Source organism: Oncorhynchus tshawytscha, linkage group LG01 (genome assembly GCF_018296145.1).
Source record: "Oncorhynchus tshawytscha isolate Ot180627B linkage group LG01, Otsh_v2.0, whole genome shotgun sequence".
Lineage (NCBI taxonomy): Eukaryota > Metazoa > Chordata > Actinopteri > Salmoniformes > Salmonidae > Oncorhynchus > Oncorhynchus tshawytscha.
Window position 1 is genome coordinate 56,854,393 of NC_056429.1, and position 24,341 is coordinate 56,878,733.

Consider the following 24,341-nt stretch of genomic DNA (forward strand, 5'->3'; position numbering starts at 1 on the left):
GCCCTAACCTGCAGTCCTGCAGCGCATGGTAAAGACATCAGGCCTTTCCCTTTGAAGGGGACCACTCAAACACAACAGCTCTCAACACGCTGTGTCTCTCTTTTCAACTAACCCTCTCCCTCCAAATTCCTGCTAGACCCTGCTCCCCTCTGCTTTTTCCATTTATTCCCTCGCTTGCTCGCAGATCCCTCTTTCCCTCCCTTTCTACCTCCTTCCCTGCTCTGTCACTCACTCACTCTACTTAACCCCCCTCCCTTCCTCACTTTACTTATTGCTCTCCCGCCCTCACACTCCTTCTTTCACTCCTTCTCTGGCTGTTTCCGTGAGTGCACAGACAGGTCATGAGGTACAGTATTCTCTGAGTGCTCCTAGGAAATATAGTGATAGGTGTCATGCAGTAGTCTGGAAAAAGTGATAGTGTTAAGCATAGGGAGAGAATATTGGTAAAGCACAGGAAGCATTGGTCGTTGACCAATTAGAGCCTACTTTATGACTAGACACAACCAATTCCAGTCTCTATTTCCATGATGGCCGCCCATATTAACTCTTGCGTGTGCCATTGCGTGCTGTACCGGGCTGATATAAATTGCGCTCTCTCTGTAGCAGAGAGAGTGAAATAACTATCTTTATCAGTGGAGGCTGCTGAGGGGAGGACGGATCATAATAAATGGTGGAACTGCGCAAATGGAATGGCATCAAACCATGTGTTCGATACTATTCCGCTCCAGCCGTTACCACAAGCCCATCCTCCCCAATTAAGGGGGCACCAACCTCCTGTGATCTATACATTCTATTAGTTGTACATCGATGACTGTCCACATTGTCCCTCTGTGACATTTTGGGTACGTGTCCCCTGCCGTAGAGGAATGCAGCGTGTCCGGCGTCTGTCAGAGACGTCACACATGCTCCTCCACTCAGCTCCCCTCCGGCCATATGGTGCTGCCCCGGGCCTCTCCAGGAACGTGAACACTGTCACTGCACTGACCTCAGACCAGTTAGGGAAACCTATAATGTCATTGTCGTGGTGGGACTGTTAATTCATCTCTGGGGGAATCTAGGGTGTTAACTGTGGCTCTATTCCAGAGTTCGGGGTTGGGGTCAATTCCATCTCAATTAGATACATTTGAGAAGTGCCAGGCATTACCAAACAACATATAAGAGAGGAAAGGAGAAGCGATAAGAGGTCCAGGAGGGATGGGAAGGAGAGGATATTATATGATATTGGGTGGAGTAGGGGATTGGCTAGGAGTAGGCTGAGACAACAGACAACAGTCAGAGTCCCTAAAGGACATGGCATCCCCTCTACTCCCTTCCTCCTCTCTTTCATCCCTTCATGTTTATTGGCTTTGTTAAACAGTTAACAATGTTACTTTGGGGATTTTTATGAGATCACGTTATGAGGGAGAGATTTTAAGTTTGCTCCCTCTAATTCTTTTCTCTCTCCCTCCCCTCCCGGAGGACCTGAGACCCAGGACCATGCCACAGGACTACCTGGCCTGATGACTCCTGGCTGTCCCCAGTTCACCTGGTCGTGCTGCTGGTCCAGTTTCAACTGTTCTGCCTGCAGCTATGGAACCCTGACCTGTTCACCGGACATGCTGTTTTCGTCTCTCTCTCTCTCTCTCTCTCTCTCAACTGCATCTGCTATCTCGACCTCTGAATGCTCTGCTATGAAAAGCCAACTGACATTTACTCCTGAGGTATGGACCTGGCGCACCCGCTACAACCACTGTGATTATTATTTGACCCTGCTGGTCATCTGTGAATGTTTGAGCATCTTGAAGAACAATCGGGCCTTAATGGCCATGTACTGTTATAATCTCCACCCGGCACAGCCAGAAGAGGACTGGCCACCCCTCAGAGCCTGGTTCCTCTCTAGGTTTCTTCCTAGGTTCCTGCCTTTCTATGGAGTTTTCCTAGCCACCGTGCTTCTACATCTGCATTGCTTGCTGTTTGGGGTTTCAGGCTGGGTTTCTTGTATTGCACTTTGTGACACCGGCTGATGTAGAAATGGCCCTCGCTTCATACTCGTCGCCAAACCCACTGGCTCCATGTCATCTACAAGACCCTGCTAGGTAAAGTCCCCCCTTATCTCTGCTCGCTGGTCACCATAGCATCTCCCACCTGTAGCACACGCTCCAGCAGGTATATCTCTCTAGTCACCCCCAAAACCAATTCTTTCTTTGGCCGCCTCTCCTTCCAGTTCTCTGCTGCCAATGACTGGAACGAACTACAAAAATCTCTGAAACTGGAAACACTTATCTCCCTCACTAGCTTTAAGCACCAACTGTCAGAGCAGCTCACAGATTACTGCACCTGTACATAGCCCACCTATAATTTAGCCCAAACAAGTACCTCTTTCGCTACTGTATTTAATTAATTAAATTATTTATTTTGCTCCTTTGCACCCCATTATTTGTATTTCTACTTTGCACATTCTTCCACTGCAAATCTACCATTCCAGTGTTTTACTTGCTATATTGTATTTACTTTGCCACCATGGCCTTTTTTTGCCTTTACCTCCCTTATCTCACCTCATTTGCTCACATCGTATATAGACTTGTTTATACTGTATTATTGACTGTATGTTTGTTTTACTCCATGTGTAACTCTGTGTCGTTGTATGTGTCGAATTGCTAGGCTTTATCTTGGCCAGGTCGCAATTGTAAATGAGAACTTGTTCTCAACTTGCCTACCTGGTTAAATAAAGGTGAAATAAATAAAAAAAGGGCTTTATAAATACATGCGAGAGAAATAATGTATATCTATTACCTTCAGTGAGGTATCTGAGAAGTTATCGCTCAGAAAACACATTGAGTAGTGAATGAGTCTCTTTATCGAAATAATCTCCTTCGGAGGACAACTGACACTACCTATTAACAGAAAAGTGAGCTAAAGGAGTGTTGCTCTCTCTACTGGACACTTTACTCATCTGGCTTAATTGAATTTGTCACACATTGTCCATCGACAGGGCAGACAGGGTTACCGTCAATTCTTATTCCATTTGAAAATATGAATATTAAATTGCATTATTATCAGAGGATATCGCCATACTGCATTCTTTGTGTCTTGTGGAATATGTCATTCACAGTAGTTTGAGATGGTAGCCTTGTGTAAGATTCTCACATGTTTGCTTGGGACTTCTGAAGCATCATCACTTTATGCTCTATATCTTGTGTGTGGTGTGTGTGTGTGTGTGTGTGTGTGTGTGTGTGTGTGTGTGTGTGTGTGTGTGTGTGTGTGTGTGTGTGTGTGTGTGTGTGTGTGTGTGTGTGTGTGTGTGTGTGTGTGTGTGTGTGTGTGTGTGTGTGTGTGTGTGTGTGTGTGTGTGTGTGTGTGTGTGCGCGCAAGTGTTTGCTTGTGCATAATTGAAAAACACAGACAAGCAAGGCAGAGAGAAACTCCATAAACTCTTTGTTAACCCCCCACATACAACCCTCACAGGGCAACCTCTGGTTAGGCATCCAAAGTGACCTATCCATAGAGATGTATTCCCACTCTCTCACATACACAGCCAGGCCACTAGCATGGAGGGTCAGTAGTCTGAATGAGGAACTTAAGACACATTTGTGATTTGAATCACTGGAGTACCTCTTCCCCCACCTCACACTATGAGCACCTCTAGAGCCCATCAGGGTTCTGCCGCTCCAGGCCTTAAACCCACGCAGTCCCGTGTGACGCAATTCGCCAACTGGTGGAAACAATTTCCCGTGCTTTTGTCCGTTCCACATAAAGGCTGGACTCTCCTTCCTTGCCCCGTCTACCTCACTCCTTCGCTCTCTCTCCTTCCTAAGGCATATGGTTTTATGTCCCGGCTCAGCCCAGGGGATAAGGACTGTGTGTGTGTGTGTGTCTCTGTGTCTGTCTGTCAGTCTCTCTGTGTTTGTGTCTTTCTGTGTCTGTGTCTGTGTGTCTGTCTGTCAGTCTCTCTGTGCTTGTGTCTCTCTGTGTTTGTGTCTGTCTGTCAGTCTCTCTGTGTTTGTGTCTCTCTGTGTCTATGTGTTTGTGTCTCTCCGTGTCTGTGTCTGTGTGTCTGTCTGTCAGTCTCTCTGTGTTTGTGTCTCTCTGTGTCTCTGTGTTTGTGTCTCTCTGTGTTTGTGTCTGTCTGTCAGTCTCTCTGTGTTTGTGTCTCTCTGTGTCGTGGAGCCATGGAGTGGCCCTGAATACTCATGTTGTGAAACATGCTAGGCTTCTTAGCCACCACCTGTGAAACATGCTTGACCTGAGTGCTGAAGGTGTGTAAAACATGTGAACCGAACATTATTCATATGAAACATCATAGAACTCAAGGCCACACGAGCGATAGGTGTGATACATGCATGAACCAAAAACTACATGTATGACAGAGGGGCAGAACTGTAGAGAGCGTGTCCTTTTGCCTCGCTGAGTGTGACCTTGCATGGCTGGGTCAGAAGAAGTGAGGTTACGGTGAGGGTAGGAGGCAATATAAAGGGGGGACCTGGGGAGTGTGTGTCAGAGGGAAGTGTAAAATGTGTTTTTATGGTCATATACACTGGATGGGTGCAGTGAAATGTGTTGTTTTACAGAGTTCGCCGTAGTAGTACGGCACACCTGGAGCAAATTAGGGTTACGTACCTTGCTTAAAGGCACATCGACAGATTTTTCACCTTGTCGGTTCGGGTATTCGAACCAGCGACCTTTCAGTTGCTGCCCCAAGGCTGTAACCTAGGCCACCTGACTTGAGAGTGTGTGTGGGTCTGTGCGTGTAATTAGAAGTGTGTGTGATAGAGTGGCGTGTAATCAGGGGTCAGAGGTCACCTTCTGTCTGGTACCTCCTACTGTTCAGCTACAGCACACCTTAACACCGCAAATTCTTTACCTTCTCAGAGACCACAGACCCCACAAAAACTGAGTAAACAATGAAATGGCATTGAAATTGAGTGGAATAGAGCATATAATATAAAAATAGTCTAGGAATAGACTAATCTAGGGCACAGTTTGGCGAGCTGAGACGGAGCACCGCTTGTATTATTATGGTCTGTTTGCCTGGTTCGTACCCCATTTCTATTGGCATGACGAGGGAGTCTTGAAACAAAGGGCAGGCTAGATGCTAAAACCATGGTGTTGTTGGGAGCTCATATGGAATAGGTATTACTAACATGTGTTCAGTGAAAACACATATCTGGGTGAACCCAACAGGGCTATGATAGCACCCCTGGCTTTGAGACTGGGAATGGATCAGCTGTCGGGGGCTCTCAATAAGTACATGCCAGGGAGAGACCCTCTCGCTCCCCTCTCTCTCCAGATGGATGAACAGTTGAAAAGCACACCTCAGGAGCAAGATGCCTGAGAAAGTCACTGGGGCTGGGTGACCGCAGGCATTTAGGCAACGTCCGAGTAGATGTCGTGAAACAGTTACTTTAATGTTGAACTCTTTTTCACATTTCTGATTCAGCTTTGTGTGTTGTAGACCTGTCCTGTGACACTGTCATCCTAGAACTGATCCTCTATTACTATAGCTTATTAGGTTTTTAACTATGACACTAAGGTTCGGGACACTGCAGAATGCCAGAAGGCAGGTATGACTGACAAAAAGGCTGCAGCGCATATTATGACTTTGGAGGAACATTTAGTACCCCTGATTGTCCACAATGATAAAACATGGATATATGATCTGTTACCCAAGTCTACCAGCCCGGAATATCTTTTTCATCTGTCATTTTATAAATAGCCTAATCAATATTTACGTTTTAATGGAGTTTATGTTTTGTCTCAATCTCTTACGAGAAGAGAGCTGACATGACAATTAGCAAGTGTCTAGTTTCTCTTGGGTGAACGTGGTGTTTATCTCTGTAAGAGAAACTGAGGGAAGGTGTGTTTGACATATTTCTGATCTTATAGGCCCCCGTAACACGTCAACTTTAAGTGAGGGAAGATATGGAAAGGAAAGTAGAGGTAGTGGGAGAAGGAGGGAGGAGAGGGCTTGAGGGAGCAGCGACAGGCAGGGAGGAGAGAGAGGGAGGGAAAAAAAATAGACTGTGGGGAGAGTGAGGGCGAAGGTGAGGGAGAGAGAGGTAGTGGGGAGGAGAATGAATAGGGATAGCAATGGAGGAATAAAGAGGTGTAGTGGGAGAGAGAATGAATAGGGATAGCAATGGAGGAATAAAGAGGTGTAGTGGGAGGAGAAGGAATAGGGATAGCAATGGATGAATAAAGAGGTGTAGTGGGAGGAGAATGAATAGGGATAGCAATGGAGGAATAATGAGGTGTAGTGGGAGGAGAATGAATAGGGATAGCAATGGAGGAATAAAGAGGTGTAGTGGGAGGAGAATGAATAGGGATAGCAATGGAGGAATAAAGAGGTGTAGTGGGAGAGAGAATGAATAGGGATAGCAATGGAGGAATAAAGAGGTGTAGTGGGAGAGAGAATGAATAGGGATAGCAATGGAGGAATAAAGAGGTGTAGTGGGAGGAGAATGAATAGGGATAGCAATGGAGGAATAAAGAGGTGTAGTGGGAGGAGAATGAATAGGGATAGCAATGGAGGAATAAAGAGGTGTAGTGGGAGAGAGAATGAATAGGGATAGAAATGGAGGAATAAAGAGGTGTAGTGGGAGGAGAATGAATAGGGATAGCAATGGAGGAATAAAGAGGTGTAGTGGGAGGAGAATGAATAGGGATAGCAATGGAGGAATAAAGAGGTGTAGTGGGAGGAGAATGAATAGGGATAGCAATGGAGGAATAAAGAGGTGTAGTGGGAGGAGAATGAATAGGGATAGCAATGGAGGAATAAAGAGGTGTAGTGGGAGGAGAATGAATAGGGATAGCAATGGAGGAATAAAGAGGTGTAGTGGGAGGAGAATGAATAGGGATAGCAATGGAGGAATAAAGAGGTGTAGTGGGATGAGAATGAATAGGGATAGCAATGGAGGAATAAAGAGGTGTAGTGGGAGGAGAATGAATAGGGATAGCAATGGAGGAATAAAGAGGTGTAGTGGGAGGAGAATGAATAGGGATAGCAATGGAGGAATAAAGAGGTGTAGTGGGAGGAGAATGAATAGGGATAGCAATGGATGAATAAAGAGGTGTAGTGGGAGGAGAATGAATAGGGATAGCAATGGATGAATAAAGAGGTGTAGTGGGAGGAGAATGAATAGGGATAGCAATGGAGGAATAAAGAGGTGTAGTGGGAGGAGAATGAATAGGGATAGCAATGGAGGAATAAAGAGGTGTAGTGGGAGGAGAATGAATAGGGATAGCAATGGAGGAATAAAGAGGTGTAGTGGGAGGAGAATGAATAGGGATAGCAATGGAGGAATAAAGAGGTGTAGTGGGAGGAGAATGAATAGTGATAGCAATGGAGGAATAAAGAGGTGTAGTGGGAGGAGAATGAATAGGGATAGCAATGGAGGAATTAAGAGGTGTAGTGGGAGGAGAATGAATAGGGATAGCAATGGAGGAATAAAGAGGTGTAGTGGGAGGAGAATGAACGGGGAGAGAGATGGGAAGAGTTAGAGAGAGAGGAGTGGTGGGGAAGGAGGGTGGTGGGGGACCCCCACAGAGCTGCTGATAGATGTGGGGCTCCTGGGGTTAAGGGGAGGGCAGGCAGGCCTTGTGCCGGGCTGCAGAGTGGCAGCTACCTGCCGCTCATCACACACACACAGATAGAAAGAACAAGTAGACAATGCTAATGGGAGAGTGGGAAGGAAACATAAATACGAACCAGCTAGCAATGAGAAGCTCGACAGTTCAAGAGCTAGGCCTACTACTCACAGATGACTAAAGTTAAGCATGGTGAAATTGCCATCAATGAGAGATTATCAAATAAATACACCCTTTCATTTTAATAGTCATTACATCTCTGTATAATCTTGCTGACCATTTGTTAGGGATATTTTAGGAACTAAAGATGGCTTTAGTTCAATATAGTGTAAATGTCTGGCGTTTACTAACATAATCATTCTTTCTTGTACCAATGTAATAGAGTATTAGACAGACATGGTCCCCTCTAGTGGTTCAGAGGAGTAACTGCGGGCAGGGTGACAAGGACAATTGATCGTGTGATTTGTCAGTGACAGAGTACTGCGTCCGTCCATTATAGTGTGCTTAAAAAGGTTAGTAGGCACTCACTTGCATGAGATGAGACGCATGATTGAGAGATGGATTGATGCATTTGTAGTATCTATGTAGTCCAAATCATTTCTGGCCTATTCAGTCTGTTTATTGGTTTGACAAATAACTCATCAGAACAGACAACGCATAGGCTAAATAACAATATTAGACCATTAAATATCGAATACATAAAGGCATGTTTCAATGAATGATTTTACGATGGGCTCTAAAGTTTTTTTTTCATAATATAAATTTCAAAAATGGGACTATAGCCGGGGGTATAGCCAGTTTGCATTTGCAGTTTTAAAGCTAATTTCCCGTAATTCTATTTTTTTTGTGTGCGTCATATCATGTTCATATGATATCTGAGGAGGGGGGCGAGCTCCAGGGGGCCCACAACCCGCACTGCGGGGGTGTGTGGTAAGCCAGTCAGTAAAGTTAGGGTAGGTCCTACACATTAATTTAAAATATAAACTTCAAATGATGTCAATCAAATATTCAAATGAGTGGCATGCCTTTGCGCGTCTGTCTGACCATCACGTCACTGAAACTAAACTCTGGATCCGACCACCAGAAAGTCTGCGCTTGCTGGACCACAGCCTAATTAATTGCAGGCAATCAATAAACCAGATGGTCTTCTTGGTGATGGGCATGTTCTGGGTTCCATATATAAAGTGTGGGGTGGAGTCTGCATTTAAGGGGGCTTTGATAAGTCTCTTAACCAAAATAAAATAATGTACTGATTCATTTGAAAACATGTCCCCTCTAATGGCCCCTTCATCCATTCGAGGTGAGAATGTCCTCTCACACAACTCATTAATAAATTGTTCTGTCGGGTCTCTCTCATAATTAAGTGAGTTTTCGTTTAAGAAGTCTGTTGCATTCGGGACAGTGAATGATCCATTGGATAGGCTAATCAATAGGCTATTGTTTCAGTTTAATGTAAGGTCCCATTTTGAAAAGATATACAAGTGCCCTTATGTTTGTTTATCTACCCTAGTTCTCTTCATTTAAAGCCTCAATGTCCAAGAGCCCATGAGAAACATTGGGTGAGAGAGGCCGTTTAAACCTAGAATCCTTAGTCGCCACATCCATTTTTGGACTTATACTGTAGGCTATATACAGTAGTGACACATTTGTTTTTGTTTAAGCTCTGTACTCCAGCACTTGGGATCCGAAATAATACAGTGACTATGAGGTTAAAGTGCAGACTGATAGGCTTTAATTTAAGGGTATTCTCCTCCATATCGAGTGAACCATTCAGAAATAAAGGCACTTTTTGTACATAGTCCCACCATGTTAGGGGTGTATTAAAGTAGTCAAAAGTTTAGTATTTGGTCCAATTTCCCTAGCAAGCAATGATCATATCAAGCTTGTGACTCTACAAACGTGTTGGATGCATTTGCTTTTTGTTTTGGTTGTGTTTCAGATTATTTTGTGCCCGATATAAATGAATGGTAAATAATGTATTGTGACATTTTGGAGTCACTTTTGTCACTCTTATTGTAAATAAGTATTGAATATGTTATAAACACTTCCTCATTCATGTGGATGCTACAATGTTTGCGGATAGTCCTGAATGAGTCGTGAATAATGATGAGTGTGAAAGTTACAGAAGAACAAATATCATACCCCCAGGGCATGCTTACCACTCACCATTACAATACCAGGGGTTTAGCAGGGTGGGGGGGGTATTTGTGTTTCTATTAACGATATATACCCATTGCTTCTTAAAGAATATAATTTATAAATGGCCCATGAGCTTTGTTCAGCTGTCGTACCCCATCAGAACCCAAAATATATACGTGTTTTACTCCAATTTTTGTAAACAGCGTAAATGTAAACAAACACTGTATAGCCTCAAAACATGGTTAAAAGGATACATTTGTCAATTACACAGTCCTTGCATCCATAGCTCTGACTATGAATGTGAGAGTAGTTCGATTTCTCCAGCCCCATCCCTTAGCTTTTTGGTGAAACAGGGGTGGGGAGTACGCTTTGTTATCGTTTCAATTATGGATTCTATCTTAAAGTAGGATACTGGAGATTAATGCAGCTCCCTTTATCAAATGCAGGGAGGGGGTGTTTTAAAAACGCTAATCGCCTGTAATCCTGTTATTATGTCAGTCTCTCACTTTTCTCAGGCAATACACAAGATACGCATTTTACAAGTCTGCACTCATCCCAGTGACACATCTGTTTCATCCTTAAAACGAAAAACCAGCCAAATCTATAGCCATAATGTAGCTGTAAACTATAGCAAAATCATTTGCATTGATGATATGCGGTCATTGTACTAAAAGAGATTGCAAATTTGTGTTTGAATTTTTCTCTTTCATTTGGAATAGATTTTAATATATGTTAAATTACCAGGAACGTTCCGTTAACTCTTGTTATTTCATGAATTCCTTCGGTAATTCGGCGCAGAAGCGTCATTGCGCACTGGGGATGTAAGACTCCTCCTGCTTCTCCTCGTAAGTGTTGACTTTTCCTCAGGTGAATATATGTTTTAAATGCAGGGGGAGGGGGGTGGCTTTTGTTCTGCAGAAAAAGGGGGCTTGTTCCTCGCAGATCGTCCTTCCATTTTAACCAGGGGTGTGAGTGCGAACAAGGGGTTGACATTGGAGCCTGCGATGGGAGGAGAGGAGGGGAGACTGGAGAGTCGCCAGTCCTGCACTACCGATCAATGAGGCAACATCACCCGTTCTGAACGCAAGGGACGCGCACGTTATCCACCACCGAGAAGCCCGATATATAAACTCTCTACAACCGGCTAAACTGGAAGATAGCTACTGAGGATTCTCTGAAGGAATTACAAAGAGATAAATATTACAGCGAATGAACTGTCATCTTCATTGGCATAGGATGACCTTTTTTGCTTTTGCATTTGTATTCTTATTATTAGAAAACTCACCAGCGCTTTTGACAAAACTTGAATGCACCTTTTCTAAGTGCACTTAAACGTTGGTAAACTAGAGGGCCGCCTGACCGACAGACAGACACTTATCAATAATCATTCATCATTGTTATCAATGATCATTTTCAGTTTAGCATTTCACTGTCAAGGTTGACGATAATTCGTGAGCGTCCGTCTTTCCAAAACAGGCTATGGACATTTATTTGACGTGAAATGTAGCCCATTTTTTTACAACGACAAAAAAATAACCACGTCCTCCAGCCTTGGTCGTTTGGGATTTTAATGAAGTCTTTGAAGAGCGAGGATTGCAACCGAAACCAGTGTTTCACAAAGCCTATCTTTACCAAATAACCTCGATTTTGAAACACTGCAAGCCCTGTCAGCTGCATTTATCGAAGGAACAATCAACACAATCAACATGCGACGCCTCCCATCCCAGTTGAGTTATCTGTGAGTATTTCCTGCAACCCTCAATTCTCCTTCTGTTGATTAATGTGTGATTTACGTGCCCTAATGTATAATAACTAATTTATGTTTCTCTTTTTCAGGTTCCTACACTTCTTTGCATTCTGCTACTATGCTCAGGTATGTCCATATGCATGTGATTTGAAATGTAACATTTATTTTAATGATTGATTATGATTTTAAATATCTCACGCGTTTTCGATTCATTTACCAATAATTTACAAACGGTTCAGTCTCAGTGGATTTATTCATTATTGGATAAAACTGTAAATCTCATTGGACGACATGTCGTTATTTTAGCATCTTGAAAATTCGTAGAACATCAAATGTGAATTGTTAAAACATATGGTTTCTGGGACTGAAAGCACGGGGTAATAATAGCGAGCAGTGAGGGAGAGAGAGGTGATGGATCGTCATATCATTTGTGATATAACATATCAGCTGGGCCCCAAGGCGCAAGGGGCAGCGGGCGCGCTGCATGCCGCCCGCGTCACAGCTTGGCAGGTATCTTGCGAACATACTTCCCTCGCGCAGGATGCGTGGGCACAGAAGGGGCATCGCGTGGGGAAAGGAAAGTCTGAAAAATCTCTTGGGGTTCAAATATTAGGGCCAGACGTTTCCATCATTGTTCCTTAGCTGTCGTTTCTTGAAACAGACACGAGGGCGTATGGCTAAGTGTCAAATAGGGAAACGTTTAAGATAGTCATTAATATGCCCACTTGCTCCATTTTATTGTGAGTTAAATATTAAACATTTATTATGTATAGCCTATTTGATATTTTAGACATGTTAGTATCTATCTAACACCACGCTATCTGCCTACACTCACTTTTACGCACACGCTGTTGCACCTTGCGCCCACTTTTTCAGTTCAAGGTTTTCCTACATTACAAATTATGCATACATCATTTAAGGAACTGTTGGCCTTGGCATTAGGATTAAATCATTATGGTCTATTGCATTTTATCAAGTGGTGCGTTATTAGGCCTAAAGAAAAATGGAAACATATTTCCAAATTGGCTTATTTTGGTTTTAGAGCAAAATTAGGATATCATTGCTTAAAACATAGGCAACTGTAATTAGCCTACTTTGAGGCCATTTTTTCAAAATACTGATTGTGATGACATTTAATTTCTGACAGGTAACCAATCAGTCCTCGCCTAATTTCACGCAGCATGTAAGCGAACAGAGCAAGGTGACGGACCGTGTGAGCCGCAGGTTAATTCGGACCTACCAGCTTTACAGCCGAACCAGCGGGAAGCACGTACAGGTTCTGCCCAACAAGAAGATCAACGCCATGGCAGACGATGGAGACGTATACGGTAAGCCCAATATACAAACTTTGTGTACTTGTTTCAAGTTCCTCACACTTTTTCTCAGTTTTAACTAACCAAAATGCATTACGTTTAAAACTCTAAACTAACTTACTAAAATTAACGTAGGCCCTATGGATATAACAGAGTTGGGCTTTGCATATAGGCATATAGGGTCTAAAGGGCCATTTTCTTTGTATTACAATCATGTGCAAGAACCCACTGGGTAAAAACTGGTTGGATCATCATTTCAACCCCAAAAATCTATGTGATGACGTTGAATCAACGTGAAAAACGAATCAATGTAAGGGCATTTCATATATTTTTCACCCAACTTTTAACATAAATCCAATGACATGGTGACATTTTAGTTGATTTCACGTTGACAACTCAACCAAATGTAGGCCTAAATACAATCTAGTCATTGAACTGACATCTATGCACAGTGGGAGGTTAGTAAACTAATACAGCGACTACATTAAACATAAGTTGTTTTTCTCTAAAAAAAATTTACGGTAAATAACACGCCACGGTATCTATCAGGTATTGTTGAGAAGAGGCCGCGGACCTCAAATTTAAATTGGATTGAATATTGTGCTGTAGGTGATTCTCCGGGGAAACGCATGTCTGGAAGAGCCATTATAAATAATTTTACCTTAACATTCTGAACATTTCCTGCATAGCTCTCTCTCTCTCTTTACTCTGACCAGCTTACTAAAAAAAATAGACCGCGCTGAATTTCCAACTAGCCCGCTTGCATTTTACGCACAGTTTCCCCTGGACAGCCAGGCTACATTTATCTAATCATCTTTGCATATTCACAAAGATGGATATTTTGTTCAGACTTGGAATTTCTATTTTAAAATAAAACTTTTTATTTTTTTATTGCCATTAAATGGTTTTAGAATTAAATATAATTTGGCCGCAAACTGGACCTTTGGCTCTGTGTGTATCCTGTCTAATGTGGTTTATTGAGTGTGTGTGTTTGTGGTTTGCACCAGGGGGTGTGGAGGTGCTCCGGTCACCTGTGCCAGTGCCACCTTTACCCTGGTAGCAGCTTGTATGTGTGGGTCTGCAGCTGTGGCTTTTATTGTTTAGTCCAACCATCTGATTATAACTGTAACTCAATGACCACAGTGTGCATGAATCAAAGAGGGGTTAGAATCTCTAATAAGGGATGTACAAGTGGCTAACATTTTGAAATGTCTGTAGTCCTATTTGTTGAATTCTGATCTGTTTTAACAAGAATAGAGGCTGAGCAGTAAAACTACCAGATGCACCATGGGTTATTTATTTCTCCCAATGTTGGTCTATGAATGTGTGTGTCATCGTCATGTAGGTAAGGGGGGTGGAATAATAACGGTTTGTAAGCCTATGAAAAGTTGATTTATAATGGCTTTGTCGACATGGTGTGCCTCCGTGGAAGGCCACAACAACATAGATAAACACATTTGAGTTTGATAAACCCACACCTCCTTATTTTACAACCATTGAAGCAGTTGTGAGACTTACAGTACACATAGACACATAGATAAACCATTGAACGCACTTCTGTTTATGTGTTTTCTTTCTTCTGATTCCAAGCGTGATCTATGAATGTGGCGCTTATGTGTGAAGTGAGTAGAAATGTAAAGATTTTTATTTTTGTATTTTTTTAAAGTTGATAGTCCTTCCAGGATGGCCTCTTCAGTTTTCAAAGAGTTGAGGTACACATGTTTTTGTCATTCTGCAAGAATTTAAGCTTGCGTAAATCCTCAGGAATGGTCCCCACAGGTTTTGTGTGTGTGTGTGTCTGATGATATATAGAGTTTGCTCGTATAAAAGTATAAACTGAATCAACCAAACGATGTCTTCGAGCAACGTGCCATTACTAATAGTGGCAACGCCTGGTTGATAACAAAACCCCTTTGTTTCCTCAGCCAAACTCGTCGTAGAGACGGACACGTTTGGAAGTCGCGTGCGGATCAAAGGAGCAGAGACAGGACTCTACATCTGCATGAACAAGAGGGGGAAGCTGGTCGGAAAGGTAGAGCGAACAGTTCCTCTGAGCACTCCACTGAGGGTTATCATCATTTTCCATTGGCTCGGGCTTTCGAGGTTCTTCGTCGGTGGTTCCGCTGTTTGATTATATTGTAGTTCTGTTTGGGGGTTCTAAGACCAGTGGATTTTGTATGGCCAGTCTGCAACAGTTCTTACCATAGTTCAGTGTGGCCGTGGTTCTGTTTGTTGGTTCTCTAGAGCTAGGCTCCAGAACAGTCCACCTCTGGTAGGTTCTGCATGTGAGAGGGGTCGTTGTATGTTGTTGGAAGTCTCCTCCTCTGTGTAACGTGTTGTGGGTCCGAGGGTGTCTCTGCTCCTCTCTCGCTGTGCTGGCTAATAAACAGGGCTGCCATCTCCGCCCCCCCCCACAGAACCCTGCCAGGTGCACCATCTGCCCTGAGCTGCCTCTCTCTGCCATACCGGCCCAGCAACAGCCTGTGTGTGTGTGTGTGTGTGTGTTTAAATGACTATGTGTATATTTGTGTATGTTGCACTTGCTAGCTGGCTGCATGAATGCTAGATTTATTTTTAACAGCCCATTTTGTCCATCTAGGTTGAGCTCGTTGAGCTAAGTTACTGTTGCCGGTGTGTGACGTGTCACAGTCCAGTGGATTTTGGGCTGGAGGGGTTGTGGGAGGACGCAGGGCCTAGCTACTACTGCTCACAATACAAGAGCACAAACTCCCTTCGCTCTCACTGTAGAAGCCAGCAGGAAAATAAAAAATCCACCCTGTCGGACCATTTCTCAAAACGTAGAGATAGATAGAATGGATGCTAGTCAACCATGTATTTGATTGTACCGAAGGGAGACTAGTCTAGTTTATCCACACATGAAGCTGATAAAGAATTTGAACTCCTGAGGTATTTCTCCTATGATGGTGTCTTAGGCTGCTGACCCGTGAGTGGTCCTTGGTGCACTGCCTGCGTCTCTGTGTTTACTGAGGGGGGAGACTCATCGCTTACTGTCATCCCCCCTCTCTGATCTGGGCCTGTAATGGTTGTAGCATATGCTTCATGTGTGTGGGGAGGGCTGCACGCATGTGTATTTGTGTGTGTGTGTGCAGGGACATACTGTTCGGGATAGCCTTCATACATCTGATATTTTCCATCTGTAAATCTTCATCAAAAGCTCCTTCAGAACCTCAGACTGACCTGGTATGTATGTGTGTGTGTGCGTGTTTGTCTTTCACAGAGAAATGGGCAAGGCCACGACTGCATCTTCTCAGAGATTGTCCTGGAGAATAACTACACGGCGCTGAGGAACGCACGCTACGAGGGCTGGTACATGGGTTTCACCCGACGTGGACGCCCCCGGAAAGGCTCGCGAACGCGGCAGCACCAACGCGAGGTCCATTTTATGAAACGATTGCCTCTGGGATCCCATCCCACCCATCCGGCCCAGCACAAGCCCTTTGACTTCGTCCACTACCCCTTCAGCCCCAGGACTAAACGCACACGCTTCTCAGCCGAACGCTGAGGGGGGTCAGAGAGGGAGGAAAAGAGGAGGAGGAAAAAACACTGACTGAAGCTGAAATGAACTCCTCTGTCCAAAACCTCTAGAGACATTTGTTTTTGTACTGAACATTACTATACCTAACATGTAGTTTTTACATTTTTTTTTTCAGAAAGTAAAGAAAACAGAAACAAATAAGAAGTCTATTTTTGTACTTGAGACTTTTAGTACTGACCTGTGTTAAGTTGTTTCTAGATGCACATAACTCATCGGACATTTGGGGTGCTGACCTCTCTTCGTAGAGAGTGGACTTTTTATCATCTCTGTATTTTAGGTTGTGTTTTTACTTTTGTTTGACGGTTGAGTTGTTTGGACTCACACTTGCTGCTCCAAGAGACTTGAAGGGCCCTGATCGACCGCACTGCCAGAATACGCTGTGTTCAGCGACACATACAGTACACACCCCACGCACACGCGCACGCACACACACACGCACACACGCACACACACACACACACACACACACACACACACACACACACACACACACACACACACACACACACACACACACACACACACACACACACACACACACACACACACACACACACACACACACAAAGCATAAATGCTGCGTTCAGGAGCTCAGTATTGGGTAATGTCGCGTTCAGTCTTACACACAGCCACGGCACCTCTGCTTTGAACACTGTGGTGTGCCCCTGCTACTTCTGGAATTCTATACAGACAAACACAGTTAAAGCAAACAGAGCTTTAAGGACACACAATGGAACATGTGGCAGCTACATTGATAATCACAGGTTTCTTGCTATAGTTCTAACTAAATTAGAGGTGTAAAAATGCATCGACATGTAGGAAACTCCCTTTGATTTTGTTGCCCTTTGGTTTGTCTGTTTTTATACATATATAAATCTATTTTTATTTGAGGATGTGTGCAAATAATTTTAATGACAGGATATTTATTTAAAATGTGTAATAAATGTACATTAGAATACGGATATTAAACTCTTGTTGGTTAAGTGGTTGTTGTACACTCATTGAACCGCCTTGGAAAGTGGAAGTGTCATTAAGCACACACTGGAGATGGCTTAAGTCACTCCACGCGCACACGCACAGGTCACTTGGATCACAAAAGCATTCTGATGATACGTAACACAGAAGGTCATCCCTTCCCAGCCTTCAAGCCCTTTAATGCCGACATCTAAAACCCTTGAACTCTGTTGTTAAGAGAGATGTCTTTCTATTTGCCGTTTCTCTGAGTTGATCTTAGAAATGTCAACTTTACAGTGGGAAATGTTTTTGTCCTCCAACCATGCAGTAGAAAAATATCTATCTGTAAAGTTTGATAAAGAGTTGGGAAGAGATTCCCACCTGCTTTGCTCTGTTTGAAATGCTACTCTTATCCCCCTAGAAGGCCAAGCAGCACTCTATAGCAAGCAGTGTAAGACTACAGCAGGTCACTGATGTTGGAGCCCTTTAGCATATAGAAGTGTGTTGGTCTTCTTCTACTTGGTCCTCCTGAGATGATATCAATCTGTTTGTTTAAGGCTTTGGTTTCTCCAGGTTCAGTAACTGTCTCATAGATGATAGCAATGTGTTTGTTTAAGGCTTTGGTTTCTCCAGGTTCAGTAACTGTCTGTGTCTCTTTGTGTGCAGACGGCTGTTTTTCTTTCATCTCACTCCTTTAACACCTCAGGGCTTAATCTGATTGGACAGCCCCGTTGTGTGTGTTTATAATCTGATTGGACAGCCCCGGTGTGTGTTTGTGTTTGTTTGTGGACGGTGTCCTCATGGGTGGAGAGCTGTGCTGAGTGAGGGAGGTTGGGTTCTGACAACTTCTTAGCCACAGTGTCTCCAGGGATTCATTTCTTTCCAAGATGTCTTCTGAACCCTTCTGCTTCTCTTGCTCCCCCATATCAGACTAAGCAGAACTATCTTGCTACAGAAGGGTCTCTTGATGCAGCTCTGCATGGCAGAACAAGACCTGGTGATGCATCTCTGTAAGAAACCCACACATATCAGAATGAGGGGCAACCAAGCGCAGCAGGCAGCTATTCAGTATCTTGATATGGCCACTGTGTGTTACAAGGACCACCTACCGAGGGTGAAGAATCTTCGAAAAATGAACAGAAAATGACGTCCGATATTCTGGTTAGAGGCACTCGGTTGCACTCGGCCGTCCATCGTTCTGGTGTGTGTTCTACTTAAGGCATAGTAAGGCCTTCTGGTTGAGCTCTGTATGCCAGAGCAAAGTCTAATTATGGAACTCAGTGAAGAGCAGCATGGCAGGCTTCACTGGCAACTTATACTTCAAGGAGTCTGTTCATTGTAGATTCAAATTGGTAATGTCCCTTATTTGAAAGTCCAGAGCATTTATGTCTAAGATTTACTGTATCTGATTCTGGGGCGTCAGAGTAGCCTAGTGGTTAGAGCATTGGACTAGTAACCGAAAGGTTGCAATTTCAAATCCCCAAGCTGACAAGGTACAAATCTGTTGTCCTGCCCCTGAACAGGCAGTTAACTCACTGTTCCTAGGCTGTCATTGGAAATAAGAATTTGTTTTTAACTGACTTGCCTAAAGGTATAAAATAAAAAACATACAACTATTTTTCAATGTTGACTGGAGTCTGTTGTCTTGGGGAGGATCATTATCCCAAATGCCTTTTTTATTCTATGGTCATGATTTTACCCCCCCCACCCCCACCCTTCCTTTCTTACGCCTTACTATATCTTACCGTATCTAACCTCACATCTTAATTGTTAAGTCAGTGCTTAGGAGTTGAAATGCTCTTCCATACTTGAAGACTGAATTAAAAGGTCTATTCACAAAACTTGACATTAATCTGATTGAGTCCTTCCATGATGGATTAACAGGGTTTCTGTCCCCCTGGGCTCTCTGTAGTGACTCCCTAGTCTGCTCACTCTGTTACAGCTCTGTGTTGGTCCTATGACTCTAAAGTCCCAGAAGACACTGGGGAAGGAGTACGTTGTGGGAAAAGTCGCACCTTCTGTGTAGCCTGTGAAGCCTTGCAAATGCAGAGCAATTCTGCAGCAGAAACAGAGGGTAAAATTGCTTTCTTTCGTTTTTTATTGAGCCACAACCATCGTCCTTAACCCCAGATAAACAAGAACTACCTTCTTCATTTGCTTAGGGAGCAATTTAGCCCCACCCCCCCCGCTGAGAAAGGAGAATAGCAGGGGTGAGCAAGGAGCACGACCCTGCCTCCCTATGCAGAACTGCTGCAAACTGCCCTGATCAAAAAAAAAACTCATAACATCTAAATATATCTTAATTTTAGAAAAGTAAAACTTTTGTGTGAGATCAAATACCACAAACTTTCCTTTATTATCTTCCTGATCAGGAGACTCATACTGAGGTCTCAGGTATGTTTGCCATCTACTTTTCTCAATATAGAGAATATTACAAAAAAACAACAGGAAAACCACAATAAGCAGCAATCAATAACCAAGTGGGTTTGAGGTTTCTGTGTGTTTGACACTGTCCAGAAATAGTGCACAGTTAACTCCCATTTTCTTCATTTCATTCTTGGAGCCCAGAATACTATTTGTATTGATTTTCCTTCCATGTGACAGAGATCCCCTTAAATCCATGTCCTTATTCTTCCTTCAATGTTAGGGAAGAGCCAGCAGCCAAACCAAGCTGAATAATTGAAACGCAAACACTGATCAAAGAGGAGCTCCAACTCATACGTTTCATTTGTTTATACGGGCCTTACCGGGAGACCTGTTGACTTTTCCAATTGGAGCTGTAAACTTTTGTTTGTCCATGCATTTCCAAGACTGATTGTCAGAATGATCTGAACAATTACCAGTTAAATGTGTTTGCCTGCTCAGGGAGAGTCCCCCCTCTCTGCCTTAAAAAGATCAAAAGGGAATACCCCCCCCGCGTACCCCTCTGCTCCCCAGCTCTCTCCTCCCAACCTCTTCATTTCCTTTTAGCCATGTCAGTTCAGCTGGAGACCCGACCCATAAATGTTTTTTTTTAGATGTCCCAGTGTTTGGGACATGGCCTTTCAGTGTATGCAGCTTTCAACCGAGGACACGTCTCTAAGAAACGATCTGCATATTTCAGTGATGTGCCGTTATGCACAGCTGATCAAGGACTTTTGGGGCTGCCTGTTGTAACTGAAGGCTAGAGCACCCTCGTGATGTGAATGTGAACAAATTGATGCTAGTGACACGAAACTGTTGAGGTTTGCGACAGTTGAATGGTCGATATTAGTAGTAATTTCACCACTGTACAACTTTTGGTACTTTATTGCTTTTGGTGAATAACCTTCAATTCTGGACATAGATTAGAACTGCAGGTGAAAAGGAGCAATATTTTGCATGCAGAGAGATTTAACATATGTGGTTCTCACATGATTTACAATGCATACAAACTTGTCCAGAGAAAATAAAACGTTTTTGAAACCATTGTCCTTGCATTATAAAGCCTTTTCCACAGTACTCTTTTTCACAGTATTCTAGTATTTCACAGTTGGCATCATCCCAAGAACCGCAGGTGCTTTTTGCTTAGAAACAGTATTCGTCAGATACATACATAGAGTCAATGATATTGTTTTTTAAATCATAATGTTGATGTGGGATGTGGTTCCTATGGTCCTATAGTGGTTTGACCTGGTCACCTGTGTCTGACCTGGTCGCCATCCAGTTGTTGCAGGGAACTTGGTTTCAGTTCCGTCACCTCTCTATGAGCAACACAGTCACAACGTGGAATGAGATAAGGCTACGCTGCCACTTTGGTCTAAATAGAAAGCGCCACCTAGAAGCTGCATTTCTGCCAATCACACACCATGACCTCTGATCAAACAGCCTATCACATACCATATAACCCTTGATCAAACGGGCCCATTGTGGCTGTAATAGAAAAACATGTCAGACAATGACAGCTTTAAATACTGACAAGATGGGGGTCCGCCAGCAATGACAAGAAGCTCGCCATACAAAAAAGAAACCCACAACAAAAACATCAGAGAGACTGGGTCAGTCAATATGCCTCAGCCCCTCAGAAGGACTGAGGGGCATTCCACAAGCCACGGAGCATGTCTGCTGCCGGGGAACTCATGCCCATGCCAGAATAGCCAATAGAAAACAGTGAAGACAAGGAGAAACAGCCAAAGAGGCCACCTGGCCAAGCAATGACGAGCTTAAACTCAGAGTTAGTAAATAGAGCTGCAGAATAAAACATCTTTCTGGTAAGAAGAGGGGCGGGGGCATATGCCTTATGGCTAACGAGACGTGGTGTGATCACAGAAACATACAGGAAGTCAAATCCTTCTGTTCACCTGATTTAGAATTCCTCACAATCAAATGTCGACCGCATTATCTACCAAGAGAATTCTCTTCGATTATAATCACAGGCTCTGAACGAACTTTATTTGACTCTTTGCAAACTGGAATCCATACATCCTGAGGCTACATTCATTGTAGCTGGGGATTTTAACAAGGCTAATCTGAAAACAAGACTCCCTAAATTGTATCAGCATATCGATTGTGCAACAAGGGCTGAAAAAACCTTGGATCATTGTTACTCTAACTTCCGCGACGCATATAAGGCCCTGCCCCGCCCTCTTTTCGGAAAAGCTGACCACGACTCCATTTTGCTGATCCCTGCCTACAGACAGAAACTAAAACAAGAAGCTCCCACGCTGACGTCTGTCCAACGCTGGTCCGACCAAGCTGATTCCACACTCCGAGACTGCTTCCATCACGTGGACTGGGATATGTTTCGTATTGCGTCAGATAACAACATTGACGAATACGCTGATTCGGTGTGCGAGTTCATTAGAACGTGCGTTGAAGATGTCGTTCCCATAGCAATGATTAAAACATTCCCTAACCAGAAACCGTGGATTGATGGCAGCATTCGCATGAAACTGAAAGCGCGAACCACTGCTTTTAATCAGGGCAAGGTGACTGGTAACATGACCGAATACAAACAGTGCAGCTATTCCCTCCGCAAGGCTATCAAACAAGCTAAGTGTCAGTATAGAGACAAAGTAGAATCTCAATTCAACGGCTCAGACACAAGAGGTATGTGGCAGGGTCTACAGTCAATCACAGACTACAAGAAGAAAACCAGCCCAGTCACGGACCAGGATGTCTTGCTCCCAGGCAGACTAAATAACTTTTTTGCCCGCTTTGAGGACAATACAGTGCCACTGACACGGCCTGCAACGAAAACATGTGGACTCTCCTTCACTGCAGCCGAGGTGAGTAAAACCTTTAAACGTGTTAACCCTCGCAAGGCTGCAAGCCCAGAGGGCATCCCCAGCCGCGCCCTCAGAGCATGCGCAGACCAGCTGGCCGGTGTGTTCACGGACATATTCAATCAATCCCTATACCAGTCTGCTGTTCCCACATGCTTCAAGAGGGCCACCATTGTTCCTGTTCCCAAGAAAGCTAAGGTAACTGAGCTAAACGACTACCGCCCCCGTAGCACTCACTTCCGTCATCATGAAGTGCTTTGAGAGACTAGTCAAGGACCATATCACCTCCACCCTACCTGACACCCTAGACCCACTCCAATTTGCTTACCGCCCAAATAGGTCCACAGACGATGCAATCTCAACCACACTGCACACTGCCCTAACCTATCTGGACAAGAGGAATACCTATGTGAGAATGCTGTTCATCGACTACAGCTCGGCATTCAACACCATAGTACCCTCCAGACCCTGGGTCTCGACCACGCCCTGTGCAACTGGGTACTGGACTTCCTGACGGGCCGCCCCCAGGTGGTGAGGGTAGGCAACAACATCTCCACCCCGCTGATCCTCAACACTGGGGCCCCACGAGGGTGCGTTCTGAGCCCTCTCCTGTACTCCCTGTTCACCAACGACTGCGTGGCCACGCACGCCTCCAACTCAATCATCAAGTTTGCGGACGACACAACAGTGGTAGGCTTGATTACCGACAACGACGAGAAGGCCTACAGGGAGGAGGTGAGGGCCCTCGGAGTGTGGTGTCAGGAAAATAACCTCACACTCAACGTCAACAAAACTAAGGAGATGATTGTGGACTGCAGGAAACAGCAGAGGGAACACCCCCCTATCCACATCGATGGAACAGTAGTGGAGAGGGTAGTAAGTTTTAAGTTCCTCGGCATACACATCACAGACAAACTGAATTGGTCCACTCACACAGACAGCATCGTGAAGAAGGCGGAGTAGCGCCTCTTCAACCTCAGGAGGCTGAAGAAATTCGGCTTGTCACCAAAAGCACTCACAAACTTCTACAGATGCACAATCGAGAGCATCCTGGCGGGCTGTATCACCGCCTGGTACGGCAACTGCTCCGCCCACAACAGTAAGGCTCTCCAGAGGGTAGTGAGGTCTGCACAACGCATCACCGGGGACAAACTACCTGCCCTCCAGGACACCTACACCACCCGATGTTACAGGAAGGCCATAAAGATCATCAAGGACAACAACCACACGAGCCACTGCCTGTTCACCCCGCTATCATCCAGAAGGCGAGGTCAGTACAGGTGCATCAAAGCTGGGACCGAGAGACTGAAAAACAGCTTCTATCTCAAGGCCATCAGACTGTTAAACAGCCACCACTAACATTGAGTGGCTGCTGCCAACACACTGACTCAACTCCAGCCACTTTAATAATGGGAATTGATGGGAAATGATGTAAAATATATCACTAGCCACTTTAAACAATGCTACCTAATATAATGTTTACATACCCTACATTGTTCATCTCATATGCATACGTTGATACTGTACTCTATATCATCTACTGCATCCTTATGTAATACATGTATCACTAGCCACTTTAACTATGCCACTTTGTTTACATACTCATCTCATATGTATATACTGTACTCGATACCATCTACTGTATCTTGCCTATGCTGCTCTGTACCATCACTCATTCATATATCTTTATGTACATATTCTTTATCCCCTTACACTGTGTATAAGACAGTAGTTTTTTTTGGAATTGTTAGTTAGATTACTTGTTGGATTATTACTGCATTGTCGGAACTAGAAGCACAAGCATTTCGCTACACTCGCATTAACAT

At 44.0% G+C, this 24,341-nt stretch overlaps 1 protein-coding gene across 3 annotated transcripts; it reads left to right on the forward strand.

Moving 5' to 3' along the window:
• Positions 1-10,583: 10,583 nt before the first annotated feature.
• Positions 10,584-17,301, forward strand: LOC112253813 (fibroblast growth factor 8-like). 3 transcript variants are annotated; one of them, XM_024425836.2, is made up of 5 exons: positions 10,584-11,440; positions 11,539-11,575; positions 12,630-12,777; positions 14,688-14,794; positions 16,001-17,301. In XM_024425836.2, exons 1-5 carry the CDS (start codon positions 11,409-11,411, stop codon positions 16,283-16,285), a joined length of 609 nt encoding a protein of 202 aa, XP_024281604.1. In that variant the 5' UTR covers positions 10,584-11,408; the 3' UTR covers positions 16,286-17,301. The 3 variants fall into 3 exon arrangements, with proteins under 3 accessions (XP_024281604.1, XP_024281595.1, XP_042179392.1); XM_024425827.2 differs by having other exon boundaries at positions 10,586-11,440; positions 12,597-12,777; XM_042323458.1 differs by lacking the exons at positions 10,584-11,440; positions 11,539-11,575 and adding an exon at positions 11,785-12,189 and having other exon boundaries at positions 12,597-12,777.
• The last annotated feature ends 7,040 nt before the right edge of the window (positions 17,302-24,341 follow it).

What these genes read in the sequence shown, in the direction of transcription:
- LOC112253813 (XM_024425827.2), top strand. Translation starts at nt 11,409, where the DNA reads ATGCGACGCCTCCCATCCCAGTTGAGTTATCT. An exon ending in AGACGATGGAGACGTATACG is followed by an intron (nt 12,778 to 14,687) that starts GTAAGCCCAATA and finishes TTGTTTCCTCAG; the next exon opens with CCAAACTCGTCGTAGAGACG. An exon ending in GGGGGAAGCTGGTCGGAAAG is followed by an intron (nt 14,795 to 16,000) that starts GTAGAGCGAACA and finishes TGTCTTTCACAG; the next exon opens with AGAAATGGGCAAGGCCACGA.